Source organism: Daphnia carinata, chromosome 3, assembly GCF_022539665.2.
Source record: "Daphnia carinata strain CSIRO-1 chromosome 3, CSIRO_AGI_Dcar_HiC_V3, whole genome shotgun sequence".
NCBI classification, from domain to species: Eukaryota; Metazoa; Arthropoda; class Branchiopoda; order Diplostraca; family Daphniidae; genus Daphnia; species Daphnia carinata.
In genome coordinates this window covers 10,210,402-10,228,246 of record NC_081333.1, presented here as the reverse complement: position 1 = coordinate 10,228,246, position 17,845 = coordinate 10,210,402, and the positions used below count along the sequence as shown (strand labels likewise).

The following is a 17,845-nucleotide window of genomic DNA, read 5'->3' as shown; positions in this document are numbered from 1 at the left end:
TGTGTCACACGGAGTAAAAGCAGTTCCTCTAGTTGCAAAAAAAAAAAGAGGAGCCGAGTGCGTCCGCGCGAGGGCGAGCCATTTGAATCAGGACGCGGAAAAAGAAAAAAAAAAAAAAAAAGATAACATCAATTTTTTGTTTTCTTCTTCGCCTTGTAGCGTGCTGGCAAATCAAAATGAAGTATTTTTTTTGTCGTGTGCAACATTCGAAAATTCAAGAGACAACAACAACAACAATAAAAAAATAAGCACAAAACTAAATGGAATTCAGGTCTGACGCCTGACCGCTATCCAACGATGATCGCTAGCCGGATATAGTGGCAACTGAAAAAAAAAAAAAAAACAAGACAAAAAAAAAAAAAACATCAAACAAAACCAAACACCTGGCCGTGAATATATTAGAGACTAACCGCTAACACCAAAACCCGCTCGCGCGCGCGCGCACCCATCATCTACACCTGCGATTGGTAGTTTTTTTTTTTTTTTTTTTTTTTTTTATTTCCTTACACAAAATGTTTTCAAAAGGAAAACAACAAAAACTGGAGAATTTCATTGTTTGTCTGTCTACCGGACATCTCCTGAGTTGATGTGTGTGTGTGTGTGTGCGTTCGTGAGTGCGTGTGTGGAAGAATTTTAAGGAATAAAACTAGAAACAACAACAAGAAAAAGGTGAAAGAAAAAAAAAGGGTAGGGATGAACGAAACGAATGAACGAAAGATAAAAAAAAAAAAAAAAAAAAAAAAAATAAGAAATTCTTCAGATATTTGTCGATCCTGACCGCCGTTGTTGTTGGGTTTGGTCTCTCCGGTCCGGGGCAAACGCGCTTTACGTGAGTGCGTTAAACTGTGATGAGAAAGAAAAGGAAGAAGAAAGGGAGGAATACACACACACACACACACAAAAAATGATGATGATGATGAAGATGGAGGTCGAAAATGTTTATTTGAAATAGGAAAAAAGATAGAAAAAAAAAAAAAATAATAAAATGAAGAAGAGACGCGCGGCGGGAGTTGAGGAATTCATTCTCCTGCTCTCCCGCCGGTTAGAGGGAGGTTAACGCGCATACACGTTTAGCTCTACACATAGATAGGTGAGATGAAGGTGAGATCTCTTCTTTCTTTCTTCTTCTTCTTCTTCTTTTTTTTTTTTTCTTTTGGCGTCGCGTCTCTGGTTGTGTTTGTCTGCTGCATAGACAAAACCATATCTCTCTCTATTTCTCTCTTCTCTTTCCTTTCGTTCCACGTCTGCAATACGAACGATGTTTTCAACTCGATGCACGGCTCCCCAGTGTTTTACCCGCTCGTGTTTCTCTTTTTTTTTTTTTTTTTTTCAAGAGCGCTACAACCAAGATGGGATATTTATTCCAAGTAGAAACAGGGACGAAAAAAAAACAAAAAACGAACGAACGACAGATTTATATTTTTTTTTTTAAAGAAAGAAAGAATAAAAGGAAGCTGCTGTACGGAGTGGTGCGATAAAATAGCGACGAAGAAAGAACGAAGCCACCATCTTTTTCCGTAATGCTTGGTAGTCAATCTGGTAGCATCGGGAGCAGGCGCTTCTATTTTTCTTTTCTCGATAAATAGAACGAGGAAGGAAGGCGAATATATAGAGAAAAAAAAAAAAATATATATATATATATAAAGGATACGAATACGCACGTACGCAAGAAAAAAAAAAAGAAGAACTGAGTTGCTGGGGTAGGAGAGGAATCGGCGGGTATTGATCTGCGCCTCGGTCGACCCCAAAGTCAGCGCAGATGGACATCATAACCTTCTCTTCTCTCTCTCTCTCTATCTCGCTCTCTCTTTCTCTCTCTGAAGCTCTATTTAGCTTTTAGCTCTCTGTATGTTTATGCACGCATAAGATAGATATATAGAGCACAGTATACATATATTCCCAATGCAACCGTTTTCGCCCTTGCCTCCTATTTGATGTGTACATTTTTTTTTTTTTTGTTTTTTTGTTTCGTTCGTTCCCTTTTCTGTTGGGGGTCTCCCGTCAATTGATCAGCGGCTATAATGAACCTCCCCACGTTTCGCTCGGCGTGTCTTCCCTTTTTTTTTTTTTTTCATCTCTCTCACGGCGCAACGCCACCCTCTTATTGTATAGCATCTAAAGCTTATATATATATATATCGCTGCCACCATTTGGCTCCTCAATCTTCCAGCCCTTTCGGTTTGCTGTCTCTCTCTCTCGATAGGGCGATCGATACCAAAAACAAAAGAAAAGAAAAACATCAGTTCTTTTTTTTTTTTTTTTTTTTACACTCGGTCCTCTTAGCTTGACTCTATAAAAACATAGGACTGCTGCTTTCTCAACGCTTCATATTAACTTACTTAGGAGTCTCCTCCCACCTCTATATACCCCCCCCCCCCCCCCCCTGCTGTATTGATAGACTTATTTTAATTCAACCTCCTCTTTTTTTTCCTTTCTCCTTGCTGCCGCCCATCTCCGGTCAGAACTAATTAATACCATCAAGATTGATCCATCGATCTTGTTCATCAACGTCGTTGTGTGCATGTCGGTGAGCCAACAAAAGGATAGAAAAAAAAAAAGGCAAAATCTTTAAAGAGAGTCTTTTTTTTTGTGTGTGTGTTTCAAAATGAACAGCCAAAAGGCAGGGCGTGAGATTAGGATAAGAAATCCCGCGTGATTTCAAAACCTACGGGATATCATAGCATAAAGAGTGTAGTCAGTTAAGTCTGTTCACTCATCGACGCACCAGCAATAGGGAAAATGCGGAGGACCACCCACTTTAGCCTAGATTCCTCTGCTCTTCTGGTCCGGATCTACTCAAACTCGAAGAACATCAGTCGACCTATGGTTGCAGCAGCCACTACCCCGACCTTTTTTTTTTTTTTTGCTTTAGATATCTGTCGACGCTCACAAGTCTATACTGCACTGCATACAGTATATTTATATGTGTGTTTCTCTGCGTGTGTTTGTCGGGAGGTTGGCAGTCCTCGGGATTGATCCGCCAGCTTTCAATGTTTCCCCCTCTTTTTTTTTTTTGTCCTCCGCCCCTCAGGGCTGTCGTCAAAGAGAGAGAGAGAGAGAAAAAGGGACACACACACGAGTCTTTTGTGTGTGTGTGGAATAAAAGTAGCAGAAGCGGGAGCAGCGTGTGACGCAGTCTCTTTATTGATTCGCAAAAGGAAGGGTCTGGGGGGGGGGGGAGGGAAGTATAATGTAACCGTACCGAGAGCTGTGCGCTCTGTAAAGTGTAGTGCCAGCGAGTTAGTATGTGCACAAGGCTACACACTGCGCTATAACAGATAATATCATAGCAAAATACAATTTTATATACGGTCCCTGACGATCTCTTTCTTCTCCGCATTTTTTTTTTCCCTCTTCCTAGTCCCGTTGCCCCACGCTCTATTTTGCGCAATCTCGGTCGGCTTGTCAACGCTCGATTCTCCCTTTTTTTTTTTTTTTTGCGCTGTTTCTTCGTTTTGTTGCCAAGATGAGCGCTAGAAAAAAAAAAAGGCAATAAAAGGAAACCAGGCCCCTCGTTCCTATAATAATCCACGAACGGAGAGAGAAACGAAAAGTAAAGAGAATAAAAAGAAATCGGCGTAATTTAATAGTTAGCCGCGTGTAAATGGAGCGCGCGTTTCTTGCGCTCCCGCATACGTACACACACACACACACACATCATCATCATCAGAAGCAAAAAAAAAAGGGAACGAATAATAATAACAACATCGTCGACTTGCCAGTCGAAGAATTTTCAGCTTTTCTGAGTTTGTTTGCCGAGCAGACCGTGAAAGGCAATGAAAAAATATAGTCGTCCGTCTCGTGTCGTTTAGCGTATCGTCATCGTGACGTCATGTCTTCAAACACACGGATAAAAAATCCAAAACTAAAAAAAAAAAAAAAAAAAAGCCAAACAGCATCAACAACTGACTAATATACGGGAACGGATGCCCATCTTTTTCTTTTTTTTTTTTTTTTTTTTTATTTCTTTATGTTTTTATTCTTTCTCGATGGCAGTTCTCTCTTCGTACACGACCCTGGAAACCACTGACAGCAAGCGCATGGGTGGGGTGGTGGTGGGTGGGTTAATCTAAAACGGCGCTCCATAGTTACATAAAGTCAATTCATTTTTAGATTTTTTTTTTTTTTTTTTTTCATCTTGGGAAGAAAGGAATCTTCTATCGGCTTCTGGGAAAATTCTCTGCACCCAGAAAAAAAAAAAAGAAATCTATTATAAATGATGGTGGTAGGAAAGGAAAAGAAGAAAGATGTTATAGACAACAAGGACGAGCGCACACGTAAGATTCGACCATTGAATATATTTGAAAATACGAATTCATTTCTCTTTTTTAAAACACTCAAAGACACACACACACACACACAAAAGAAAGAAATTCAACCTTTTTGACTTTGAATTCTAACTACGTCGATGCTATAAGGCTGCGCATATGCACGTTGACTCTTGAGTGGAACTCCGGCAAGGACTTCCTGGCTTTTTGATGGTGCGGTTTTTTTTTTTTTTTTTTTTTTTTTTTTTTTTTTTTTTCGTTTCATATTTCTTTTTCAAAATCAAGCGCCCTTTTTATTTTATTTTTCTCGACTTGGTTTCTTATCCCGTACCGGCGATGGCGTTGACTGCCGAAGGAAAAATTAATGAAATTTTAATACCCAAAAGAAAAATTTTTCAAAAAAAAAATATTTAAAATGAAATAAACAAAAAAGAAATGGAATGAAAAGCAGAGGAAAGAAAAAGAAATGAATAGGAAGAAACAAAGAAGAAAAAAAAAAAAGATGGAGACTCGGTTGTTGTTGTTTGTTTTTTTTAATTCTATATAAATATATATTTTTTCTTTTTGTTATTGTCTGCGTTTATATAGAGATAAGGTGAGAAGACCTTGAGCCCGTGCCAAAATGTCTAAATGCTCTCCGGGACTTGGGGGGGTTTCAGGACGTAGACGCAGGCTCCGTATGCAGCGTATTATTTGTTTATTTGATTGAATTCGCTCCTACCGAATGGCATTTAAGAGCGCTTTTATTCTAAAATGCTACACAGAGTCTACGATCTAGTTTAGTAGCAATGCACTCGCGGGCACTGCCACCATTTAAAGCTTTCAAACTTGGGCTTACGCAGTTTACCGAACTGCTCCCATTCATTCGTGCCCTTCGTTTTTCACTGACAATATTTTTTGCATAACGCAATGAATGCACTTTGCATTGCATTAAATCGACCTGGATTTGATTGGCTTCCTCCAAAGTGGTTTATGACGCTCAAAACATGAAGCGAAACTATTTCTCTTTTCTGCGTACGCAAAGGTGTTGTCTATTTCCCTCTATTAAAAAAAAGGGAATTAAATCTATTGGTATAAAGACGGTAGTAACGACACGATGGCGCTTGGCTTTTGTTGATGGTTCGAATCAAAAGAAGGATGGCAATGAGCTGACATGAGCTGGCGCAAGACTCTCACAGCAAGTCAGGCATTACACGTACATGTATATTTTACTGGCTATGCAAAGATATTCAAAAAGAGAGCCTTATAAAGTCATGCGTACACCCCATCTTGTGTTGCTTTTTTTTTTTGTTTTATTTTTGTTCTTGAAAAGAATGTTTTCTTTTTTTTTTTCTGTTTGAGGGGTTTTGGTAGGGCGAGGACAGCGCCACCGTTGCCGGCGCTTGCGTCCGCTAGCCTTTTTTTTTTTTCTTTTTCATCTACGTAACGACAGTCATTCTTGAAATATAAAAGAACGCAACGGCAACAACAACAACAACAACACACACACACACACACACACACAAAAAGAGACATTTAAAAAAGATATTCTGCCGGAGCAACAAGTTGCTTCTTCTTTCTTTCTATTATTCATCACATTTTTCTCCTTGCCACTTTATTCTTTCTGGTATTTTATTTTTTTTTTTGTTTACCCTAAAATATGATCAGATACATTACTATATACCACGAATGCTTACTTTATATGTATATTATACGCATAGACACTGTGGTGGTTTGTGTTCTTGACCGCTGCTGCTGTGTGTGTGATGCGATCATAAGACTCTTCTTCATTCTTTTATGATGCTCCGGGCCATTTTTTTTTCTATTTCTTTCACGTTTCTTTTGCCCTGTTGTTTTTTTTTTTACGTTTTTCAAAGAGGGAAAAAAAAAAATGAAAATGAATGTATACTAAAAAAAAAAATGCCTACCTGCAGGACCTTAATAGGAACTATTCTCTTTCGTTCTTCTCTCGCCTTTTTGTGGCCATGCGTTCTCGTTCATTCTCGACTTTCGTGAGAGAAAAAAAATAAACACACACAGGAAAAAAAAAGTAAGGGAAAAAAAAAGAATAAATAAAAATAAGCAACCTTAATGTCATCGTTTACTCTCGAGTGAACACAACGTTCAAAGCCCATCAGCGCTTTCACCTCTCTTGTTCTATTACGAAAAGCTATATATCCACCGGTGTCCATTACGCGGCAACCGTTGATGGCTGTCCCCGAACTTGTGTGTCGGCGTGAAATTTCGTCGCCGAAAAAAACCAAAACTGCAACTCAATTTTCCAATATAGAATTATTGGAAACTTTAAATTCTTGGGTGTGGCCTGTATACGCCTGTACAGGTAAAACAAAAAAATTTTTTTTGAAAAAAAAAAAAAATAAGAAACAGACACAATCGTGGCGTGCGAGCGGGAGACATTGAACCAATATGGAAATGATGACTTTCTCAACCAATGGGCACAATCACGTGAATACCGGGAGAACAAAAAAATAATAATAATAAGAGAGAGTTTTGGTGTAGGAAGAAGGGAGATAGAGAGAAATGCGAGGTAGTAGCCAGCATTGGTGATAACGGTAGCATATCGGTTACAGTTATCGAATAGAGGGCGCGTTTGCATTTGGCAGCTGATTGCTAATCTTTTTATTTTTTTATTTTTTGGTCTATTTCCCCGCGGCCGTTGGAAAATCATTAGCCTGGCTATCGAGGTCAAACTTTTCCATCAGTTTGAATTAATAGAATGAACAGACTACGCAATAAGCAGCAGTAGCGCCATCACTTCATCGTTTTGATTTTTTTTTTTTTTTCGTTGTCGGATAGCGTCCAGTTTTGATGGACTCGTTAGATAACGATGAAAGCTAAAAAACGCACGTTTCCATTAATTTTTTTTTTACTCCAATCCGGCAGCACGCAGGGCTGAAAAACCAAAACTAATCACGAAAGCCTCGTTTAAACTGCCAAAGACTCGACGCTAATAAAAAATCATCATCGGAAAATAGACGCGCAATGAATTTTAAAATATAGTTTTCATCTTTCGATCTGAGCCATCGATTCCTTTTCTTTCGCTGTGTGTATTTTTATGCAAGTGTCGTCATCCCTTTAAAACAAAAATACGATTTCGATTGTGTTCATTTGGTATGCGTTTAGCATCCGCACAGGTGCGCAACTATCACTCGAACAAAACCTTTCTCCTTTTCTCTCGTCTTTTTTCCCTATGCCCTCCCACTCGCCCACCTGTCTTTATAGGCAACCAAGGTTGAACCACCCCCACCAGAGAGGAAAATAGAGAATATTACAATATCGGTATAATATACGTATCCGTTTTGCCATTGAGATCCCGATTTTGTTTGTGTGTTTTTTTGAAACGCGCAATCCGAGTGTTTGCTAAAACATCGCATTCGTCTATGGCTAATAAAAACCTATTATCTTCTTACACTCTTTTTCCTGTCGATTTTTTTTTTTTCATTGAATTTTTACGAGCCTTGAACTCAATAGGACCGTATGAAGTCGAAATAAAGTCGAGGTCTATAGGGCGCCAGTGGCGGCCGGTGATTTGCGTGAATGATTTGCCTTCCTTCCATGCCTTAGTCGCGGCACTTTGCGTGCAAAACATTATGCCAAACGACGCGATAGCGGACCTGCTCTCGCCTTCCATAGATACACACACTACTCTCTCGTCATGGTCGTGTTGAAAGCTCAAAGTCGCTACAAGAAAAGAATTCAAAAAAAAATAAAAATAAAAATAAAATAAAGGAGTTTCGACATTGCACGGTACAGGGACACGCGGGAATTGAGACAGGGACGCAGAAAAATAAAACACACAATCAAGACGAGAAGCATTTTTTTTGTTTCAATTTCAACATATTTTCTCCTTTATGTTCGTATATATTTATATCCTTCGTGTGTGCTAGTTGCGCATTTTTTTTTTTTTTCCCCGGCTTATTTCGTCATACGTATCGCCGTAAGAACGCGTACGCCACTTGTATTGCAGATGGGCGTATAACTCTTGTGCATTTACATTAGCGATTCGTCAAATGCTCATTTGTCCCATTTGTGCCACTCTCTCTTTCTATCTTGTGTGTTTCGCTGTGCACTGACGTATGACGGCGGGACTTCAATCTCTTCGACGGGTGCGCTTGCTTCACAGCGCTAGAAACGCGCTGACGTGGAGGACTTTGCGAAACAAACAAAACACGTCGACATTCGGGTGTGGTTTTCGAAAAAAAAAAAATTGAATGGGCCACTGAGTGCGAATGTTGATGGTCTTAACGCTTATTAGGTGTGGAGGTCATGACGGAAAGAAAGAAAAGCGCGAATTCATCAGGTGAAAATGGGGTCGTCAACGAGCAAATTTATGCTCAGCGGCAGGAAACTGAAAATGCCAAAAAAAATTTTGCAACAACGAAGTACAGCTAAAAGACTGCGAATGACGAGCAAGGAGTTGTTCGCTTTCCGCGGTTACACACGCGCATCGTACGCGTCCTTTTCTCCCGTTTACCAATAAAACAAGCGGTGACCCATCCATCGTAGCTCTTTGTTCTTTCCATCACCAACTCAAGGATGTGTGTCTTGTTAAGCAAGCTCTTCGTTTTTCCTTAAAAGGTGAAAATAGAAAAAGAGAAGCCAGACAAAGAATGAGAAACAGTTGGAGGGGAAGGAAATAATAAAGAGAAAGAGAAAAAAAAAGGCCAAGAAAAAAGAGAGGAGACAATGTCGTAAGGCGATGGAAGACGATAGTACAGAAAACCTTAGCCTTCTTTTTTCTCAACCGGAGACAACAAGGCTACACCGTAGCAACCCCCCACGTAATGTAGAGTATACATATATATATATATATAAAAGAGACGAAAAAGAAATAAAAGAAGAGTGAGGCAGAAATAAAGGCGAGTCGCATGCGTGACAAGAAAGCCAATGCGATATGCGCTGTATATATTGTACAGCAACTAACTATTATGCTACAGCATAATAATCTTATCCGAAGAAAAACAAAACAAAAAAAAAAAGGCCTCCAAATGTTTTTTTCTTGTGTGTGTGTGTGTGTGTGTTTTATGACTCTCTTCGGTGTTTTTCGTGAATGTCTCTCTTATTTTTCCCCTCACTTCTCCGGGCTAAAAAAGATTTCGCCCGAACGTGGCGTTCACTAGCCCGTGACCTGACCACCCCGTTCGCTTGTTGTTTTGTTTTTTTTTTGCTTTGTTTTATTCTTTACAGTACATCCTATTACGACTACTGTGCCTTTTCTTTTCTCGGCTATATAATAATCTGCAACCGTGGATGTACAGCAAAAGCTATACATTGTTTTCTATCTTGTCCCATTCTTCTTGTGTTTTGTTTTTGTTTTTTGGTTTTGTTTTTCGGTTTTGGCCGCAAATTGGTTGGCTGGTTGTCGGGCCCCCTTCGTTTCCTAAGAGAACCGTATCGTTAGATTATACCAGTTACAACTGCGCGTGCAGTACACGGCGGGCCAGGCAACTCAATATTGGACACAAGAGGGGGGGGGGAGGAAACAGAAATAAAAGAAGAGAAACAGATAGAACATATAAAAAAGACGAATAAAAAAAAAGACCCACTCTACGCAGATGAATGCCACGTCCGGTCCGGATATGCGTCTTTTTTTAATTAGGAGACGAAGAAAACGTAAGACAAAATGGAATGGATAAAAGTTCGTCTAAAAGTACCCAACGAACTGGAGACAAGACGGCAACATTAGTTAATAGCATAAACAAAAGAAGAGAAAAACAAAAAAAGGTCAAATGGGAATAAATCGTTCAAGGGAAAAACAATGGCGTCGCGTGTAGCACGACGTACTTTAAGGACAATCGTGCCGTTTAAACATTACACAAGATAAACGAAAAGGGCACACACGTTTCCATCCACATGGAGGCAGTACTGCTAACAGTGACGTTATACATCAGAAGAGAAATAAAACGAGAAAAACGGCGGAGTGATGTAGTTAACGCTAAACATTTGCCGTCCCCTCTCCTTCCCTATTTGATATGAAAAAAAGAAAAAATGTACCTGTAGCTACAAGTACGTGGGTGCCGGGGGTCCCGCAAGGTTGAATTCAGAATGGCCTTTATGTGTGTGCATGTGTGCACAGCAGCAGTGTGTACACATTCGTGAGCGTCTGTTCTTTTTTTTTTCCCGTCGCAATTTCAAGGTTCTAGTGAAATAAAACACGTTGTCTAACGATGTCCGTTTCTCTTTTCTTTGTTTGATTGAATGCTGTTTGATTTTCCTGCATACGTTCGGACATTCGGCTGCGTCTTTGTGTGGACAGTGACTGGTCGTCGGGAGGCGGAGCCCAGCAGCAGCAGCAACAGCAGCTGTCGGTAGTGACGGGGGCGTCCAGTTGGGGCGCGAGCGGGTCGACTGTCGGATCGGCATCGGTGCCCTCCTCTTTCGTCGGTCAGTCGTCGGACAATCCGTCCGTCACAAACGGCTACCATCATCACAGCCTATACACCAGTCGTCCTCTGCCAAGAATTCCTCGTCCTCGACAGCCGCATCGTTTCGAACCAATACGGCAGCCAGGTGAGAACAGAAAGAAAAACTTGAGGACAGTCTTCATCTACCCCTCCCACCCTTCCACCCCTATGCTAGTCACCCTATCTCTTTATCAATCGCTTCTCCCTCTCTTCTACCTCCAGCCTGTCTATATGGAAAAAAATTGTTTATAACAATTCCCGTTTCCTTACTACCCCCAATGCTACCACACGCTCTTGCCGATCACACACACACACACATGTTCCATTCATCCTGAATGCCGTCTGCCGGCCCATTCAGCCCCAACCCCCATTCCTGCCCCCCCCCCCCCCTCTTTTCCCTCCGCTTTTGCCTCCTCACCAACGCAGATGTTTCATCGAGGGTTGGAGAAAAAAAAAATACAAATAATAAAACATATAGACACACACACACAGACACACACACTCACACAGCCGCCAACCTCTTCAGCTGGTTCCTGTGTGTCTGTGTCACTGTCGTACCCGGCTCAATGCCTATTGGATTGTGACGACGGACAGTTGTGTATTGCGTGCCTGTGGACGTGTTATAGCCCCATTTCTTTCCTAGTTTTAGTGAAACATATTTCTTTAAAAAATAACAATTCTTTTTCATTTTTGTTCCTTGTGCTCGCATCGTTGTCCTTCTCCATGGTTCTCGCTGGCGTCGATTGCCGCTGTCATCATCGTTTGTGTACCACAACAGTTATCAAGGTGGAATGGGAACACCGACACCCGGAGTGACTCCACCGGATGCAGTCACCTCAGTCGGTCTCCAGCAGCAGCAGCAGCACAACGAGCGCAACGATCTCAGTTACAATCAGGTGAGCAAACTCTCGAACTAGGACGCGGTTGAATTCAAAAAGATTTCGTCTACCCTCTCGTTTTCAATTCACTAACGTTTCGAATTGTTTTATAAGATGGGCGGCATGGGCCAACAAGGCTTTAATGGTGTCAACCAATATGGCATGATGCAACAGCAGACGAGAGTGTCCAACGGCCAAGGTAATTTCGGTCCTGTGATGAACAGCGGCATGATGGGACCCGTCATGAACAACATGGCAACAACTGGAAATAATTCAGGAGCCGGTGGTAACATGATGATGAACAACGGCCCTGTCGGCGGCTTCCAGCACAATGGAATGACTAAAATGTCCTCCATGCAGCAGGTAAAAAAATAAAACAAATGAGAGTTGATTTTATAAACTACGATGGGATGTCAAATGTGCCGTATGGTTTTGAATGGACAGCAGGATCCGTACGGGTCGGGACAGGCGGGCATGAACAGCCCGATGTATCGTGGCCGGCACGCACCTTATCCTAACGCTGCCCAACACAGTTCGCAAAAGCGACATCAGCAGCAGCAACAACAGCAACAACAGCAACAACAGCAACAAATGAATAATTACGGCCAGTCTATGTACGGCCCGGCTCAGGTAAAATATTCATCCCTATTTGCGCGTTCGTTACATTCAACGCTCGCTTTCGTTCGTCATTGTTTAGGGTGGTTACATGGGCATGCGACCGGGTTTCGCTGCTGGACCTCAGCAACAACAGCAGCAGTCACAACAATACCAGTCGATGCAAAACATGCAAAGCGCAGGTGGATACCAAAACCCGAATGGCGTTCAAATGCAGCGAGGAGGTGGCATGATGAACGGCGGGGCCAACCTCCGACCGATGAACAACATGAACGGCATGAACGGCATGAACATGGGATACAATACTGCAACCACTGGCAATGGAGCCCAGTATGGCTATGGCAACGGCAATATGGTCAATCAACAACAACAACAGCAACAACAACAATTTTATCCCTCGCAACAGGTGACACTCAAATAATGGGATTTATTGGCAAACGATAAACTGAAACTTTGATTTTCTTGTTGCAGTCGATGATGATACAAAACCCGTCTCAACAACAACAACAAATGCTGCAACAGCAGCAACAGCAACCCGCACAACTGCAGTTCCAGCAACAGCAGCAGCCACAACAGCCTCCGGTTGGTGCGGGATTCCAGCACAGTCCCATTCCCGGCAATCCGACGCCTCCATTGACGCCGGCAGCTAACCTACCGCCTTTCGCAAGTCCAAACAGCGACATCAAACCTACGTTGGCGTTGGGGCAGCCTAGTGAGTTTAAGCTTTTTATTTTTTAAACTTATCGTACAAACATAGCGAAGGAACCTTTTTATTCAACATCAACATTTTGGAACGATCACAAAGTGATACTAAGAAGAAAAGGGGACAAGCGGCCGTTAGATTTACGATGGGCATTTTTCTTTTGTCTGTTAAAAAAAAAAGGAAGAAATTGACTGACATTGAATTCGTGTTCTCGTTTGTTTTCTTTAGAAGACGACGAACTCCGATTGACTTTCCCTGTTCGAGACGGTATCCTGTTATCGCCCTTCCGGCTCGAGCACAACCTGGCTGTCAGCAACCACGTGTTCCAGCTGAAGCCAACAGTTCATCAGACCATCATGTGGAGGTAAAACAGCAATTTAATCTTGCGAGACGAACAGGTTTTTCTAATCTCCGAATTCCTTTTATTTTCATTTTTTTTCTTCGTCTTTTTCGCGGGGGGTCGACATCCTAACCAAAAAATAAAAATGACGCACACACACACACACAAATAAACAACAGAAACGATTTGGAACTGCAGCTGAAATGCTTCCACCACGAAGACAGAGCCATGAATACCAATTGGCCTGCGAGCGTCCAGGTGTCGGTCAACGCCACTCCACTCAACATTGACCGAGGAGAGAATAAAGCGGCCCACAAGCCGCTCTACCTCAAAGATGTCTGTCAAGTTGGGCGCAACACAATCCAGATCACAGTCTCGGCTTGTTGTTGCGTAAGTTACAACATAGATGATCCACATCAATTGATCTTACAACCCACAAGTAAATCAATTAACCATATCTTTATTGGGCAATGCCAAATCCAACAGTCGCATTTGTTTGTCCTGCAAGTGGTCCACCGACCGAGCGTTCGATCGGTTCTGCAAGGCCTTTACCGCAAGCGGTTGCTGCCCGCTGACCTCTGCATTTCCAAGATCAAACGCAATTTCAACAGCGTAGCGGCCGCGGCCGCGGCCAACGGCGCCGTCTCTTCCACGAGCCCGACGGGCAACGGTTGCGACGGCGACGGAGTTGAGCAAACAGCCATCAAGGTGATTTGAATGACAACCTGCCACGATCCGTGACGTAGCCCGTCATGGTTTTCTTTTTTTGTTGTTGTTGTTTAGTTGTTGTCATTGTTGCCGGATTTATATACTCACTTTTTTCATTTCATTTTTTTTTTTTCCTGGTGCCGTGTCACGATTCTTTTTCCGACGGGCGAAACAGGTCTCATTAAAATGCCCCATCACCTTCAAGCGGATAGCGTTGCCGGCCCGAGGGCACGAGTGCAAACACATCCAGTGCTTCGATCTGGAATCCTACCTTCAGATGAACTGCGATCGAGGCTCTTGGAAATGTCCCGTTTGCAAGTAAGTTCTGGCTGATCGTTGTCTTGAAAAATTTTACCCAGTTCCATCCATCGTTTTTGACGTTTTTTTGGAGAGAGAGAGAGAGATTGAGATCAACGGCCCGCATTCTTTTCATTTACTCTTATTCCTCGAACCCTTTTCTCTTATTTTCTTAGTAAAACGGCATTGCTCGAGGGACTCGAGATCGACCAGTATTTGTGGGGCATACTGAACACGCTCAGCTCCAACAGCAGCAGCGCCTCTGACGCCGAGGAGGTGACCATTGATTCGGCCGCCAACTGGCGGCCGGTTAATCAGAAATTAATGGGAGCCAGCGTCAAAACGGAGGACGACGGCGGCCAAGAAACGTCCTGCCACGGCTCCAAGAGAGCCAAAGTGATGTCACCGGGTAGCGTGACCTTACCGACCATGCCCAACTGGGATTTGGGCCAGTCCTTGTCCCCTTTCTGTCCGCCCGACATGAACAGTAATGAAAATCTTATCTTGACCTTCAAGAAGTTTGACGTAACAAAGCGTGTGCAGGTATAGCAAGCGGTTCCATGATGAACGGCATGACGGGCAGCAATGGAAGTAACAGCGCCGGTCAGATCATGACGAATAGTGCCATCGGATCTCCTTTCGACAATATCCTCAACGGCGGCGATTGGAACTCGGTCGGTGGCAGTGGCATGTCCGGCAACACGATGAGCACCACACCAAGCCAAGACCCGTTGAGCAATCTGATGGACTCGGTCAACTCACTCGATCCACTCAACTCCATGGGCAAATCTCTCAACGAACAGGTATTACATTCAAACGATTTCTTCAAAAATGATTGAAATCTTAATTGTTATTTGATTGTTTTCTATTTGATAAACGTAGATGAATTCTTTGGTGAACAGCGCCTCGTTAAACAATGCGGGCATTCTCCTTGGGCCGGGATCAGGCAATATGCCTGTGACGGGCAATAATAGCGGCAATAGCAACACTAGCGCACCAAGCAGCAGCCATCGAAGTCTTCACGCACCGCAAACGCCGGCCAATATGTTGAACATGGGTCATCAGCAACAGCAACAGAATCAACAACAGTCGCAACAGCAGCAACAGCAGCAAGCGATACGAAACGACGCGTTGGCCCAGTTGGATCTTTCCTCTGATTTGAATTTCGATCCAGCGGCCGTCATCGACGGTGGCGGTGAAGGCCAAGAAGGTCTAAACGTAAGTTTTAAAGACTTTCTTTGTTTTTTTCACTGGAACGCTGTTGAGCAATGACAATGTATTGATTTTCCAACAGTTACTGCCGGACAGTGTAGTAGATCCGATGGATTTACTCTCCTACCTGGATCCACCTGAACTAGCGACGCCACCTTCAAGTGGCGGCAGTAGCGTCGGTGGTGGTGGCAACAGCCTCAGCGGTCAACTCAGCACCGGAAGCCTATGTGTCAACAGCACTAACGATGACCTGCTGGCCTTGTTTGACTAGATGAACGTCCTTCTAGCCTAAGCATCAGACGCTTGCAATCTGAATTTTCTTGCCCAGCACCGACCCTGCTTGACACAATCGAGCGTGGGCAAACTGAATTTTTTTAAAGGGGAGAAACAAAAGAAAAAAAAACCCAGTGATGAATTTTTTTTGGAGAAATTTCTGTATCGTCCAGTTTCAACGAGTGTTACGCAGCAGGAAGTGTGGATGACCGGCCGATTGTGATGGCTCATTAAGCGTCATCAAATTTCAATCATTTTTTGTACAAAATAAAACAAAGAAGGGAAGCAAGAAAACTAAAACAATGAACACACACACACACACACACACATGTAGGAGAAAAGAAAAACAATGAAGCCAAAGAAGTTGTTTCCTCGTCTCCCCGCCCACATTTACCCGCCTTTCAGTTTGAGTTGATCGAAATGAGCGAAAACAAAAGTAAGCATATTAAAACTAAAAGAAGATGGAAAAACAAACAAACGTGAATGGTGAACGGAGCGTACAAACTCTTTTGTCTGAAATATCAAGTTATTTGCGTCGAACTTCACACACGAAGCTTATCAAACTTAATCATCTCTGTTCAGGTGTTTATTTTTGCTTAGTTTTTTTTTCTTCTAGGAAATGTGTATTTTTTATTTCCTATTTCCCCTTTTTCTATGTTCTGCAATTGTTTGGAACAAGTGTTTTCTTTTGCCCGTGTATAATGTAGAAAAGAGTCTATAGAATTTGTCCTCTCCGATCCCTCCCCACCCAAATGATATGCTTCAAGCAAAAGAGGAAGACATAAAAAAAATTATAGATGAAGACAAAGTGTTGTACAGAAATGTTTATCTCTCCCTCTTGCCCTGCCCTACTCTCTGGCTCCTAAGAAAAGCAAATGAGATAAAAAAAAAATAAAAACAAAAGAAAAAAAGGGGGGGATGACGCCGATGCAAATTAGGGACAAAAATTTGATTGCTTTCGATGCGTCTCCTCATACGTATTCCTGATTTCATCTATGCGGTATTGACATATTGTATTATTATTCTTTACTTTTTTTGCCTGTCTCTCTCTGTCTCATTTCCTCTTTGTCATTTTTATTGAATCATATAATGCGACTTGTACCGCTATGTATGCGAAAGCGAAAAAGAAAATAATATTCCAGCAAAAACAAAAAAAAAAAAAAAAAAAAAAAGAAATGTTTGCGAAACATTAAAAAAAAGATTGTGAGTATCAAGATATAAAAGTGCTAATAGTTTCTCGATCATATATTTTTTATGTACGAGAGGTCGTTTGTTTAAGTCTTTTTTTTGTCGTTGATTTCCCTACAAAATTGGCTTTGAATGTGCGGTTACCGTAGAGATAGGGACATATTTTTTATAGTCAATCATACCATCCTTTAAGTGAATTATTAGACGAAGAAATGGGTTGAAATAAGAGCGCAATCGCAGCCGAACAAACAAAATGAAAATCATTGTAAATAAAAACGAATAAGCTAATTTTGCTTTCAGTGGTCTGAAATTAATGATAAGCTTCTTTCTGATCTGTTTATTACATGACTGTCATATTCTCGCGATTGGTAGGTTAGACAATTTTTCCAAGAAAACATTTTCTTCTCTCATTTTTCCTTTTTATTTTAAAAAAAGAAAATAATAATTACAAAAAAATTCTTCATAGTAAGAGACCGATCGATGGAAACAGATCGTAATCTGTCCCAGTCTAAGAGAAACACGCGAAGAAAATAACACTATTGTCACGAAAATACAGGTCTGTTAACACATTGCCTCGCTCCGTAATATGCCAGTCCCTCATCTCCCTGGCGTTAGAAATCGATCCATTTTTCATTTTCGTGTCGTCTCCCTGAACACAGTTGTTTGTACTATATTGAATATCAAACAGAAGCAGCAAACAGGCAAAATAAAAATAAAAAAAAGGCGAATTGAAGGCAAAGATTTTGCGCCCTGATGGTTTTTGTAAGAAAAAACGGCAAATTTCATATGATAATATTCCTCCCTCTTTGTTCGTTTTATTCTCTTTGTCATCGTATGTTACATATAACATGTATATATATATATATATATATATATATACATATATATATATATATCAAATATTCTATGCAGTGTCTTTTTACGTTCCTCGTTATTTTCACGTTTGCCCGTTTCCGCGC

General features: G+C 41.7%; 2 protein-coding genes across 2 annotated transcripts in view; both read left to right on the top strand.

Moving 5' to 3' along the window:
• LOC130697473 (DNA-directed RNA polymerase III subunit RPC4-like) overlaps nucleotides 1-13,515 on the top strand; it is a 62,750-nt gene extending 49,235 nt beyond the window's left edge. Inside the window, exon 9 of the mRNA XM_057520375.2 lies at nucleotides 13,504-13,515. The gene's annotated coding sequence lies outside the window, so the exon portion shown is untranslated. The remainder of the gene's footprint in view (nucleotides 1-13,503) is intronic.
• LOC130697470 (pleckstrin homology-like domain family B member 1) overlaps nucleotides 1-16,506 on the top strand; it is an 84,883-nt gene extending 68,377 nt beyond the window's left edge. The window contains exons 16-26 of the mRNA XM_057520373.1: nucleotides 12,103-12,180; nucleotides 12,248-12,571; nucleotides 12,637-12,877; nucleotides 13,097-13,232; nucleotides 13,388-13,598; nucleotides 13,695-13,916; nucleotides 14,092-14,234; nucleotides 14,390-14,700; nucleotides 14,757-15,016; nucleotides 15,096-15,431; nucleotides 15,508-16,506. Of these exons, the coding sequence (XP_057376356.1) occupies nucleotides 12,103-12,180; nucleotides 12,248-12,571; nucleotides 12,637-12,877; nucleotides 13,097-13,232; nucleotides 13,388-13,598; nucleotides 13,695-13,916; nucleotides 14,092-14,234; nucleotides 14,390-14,700; nucleotides 14,757-15,016; nucleotides 15,096-15,431; nucleotides 15,508-15,696 (2,451 nt within the window). The 3' untranslated portion in view covers nucleotides 15,697-16,506. The remainder of the gene's footprint in view (nucleotides 1-12,102; nucleotides 12,181-12,247; nucleotides 12,572-12,636; nucleotides 12,878-13,096; nucleotides 13,233-13,387; nucleotides 13,599-13,694; nucleotides 13,917-14,091; nucleotides 14,235-14,389; nucleotides 14,701-14,756; nucleotides 15,017-15,095; nucleotides 15,432-15,507) is intronic.
• The last annotated feature ends 1,339 nt before the right edge of the window (nucleotides 16,507-17,845 follow it).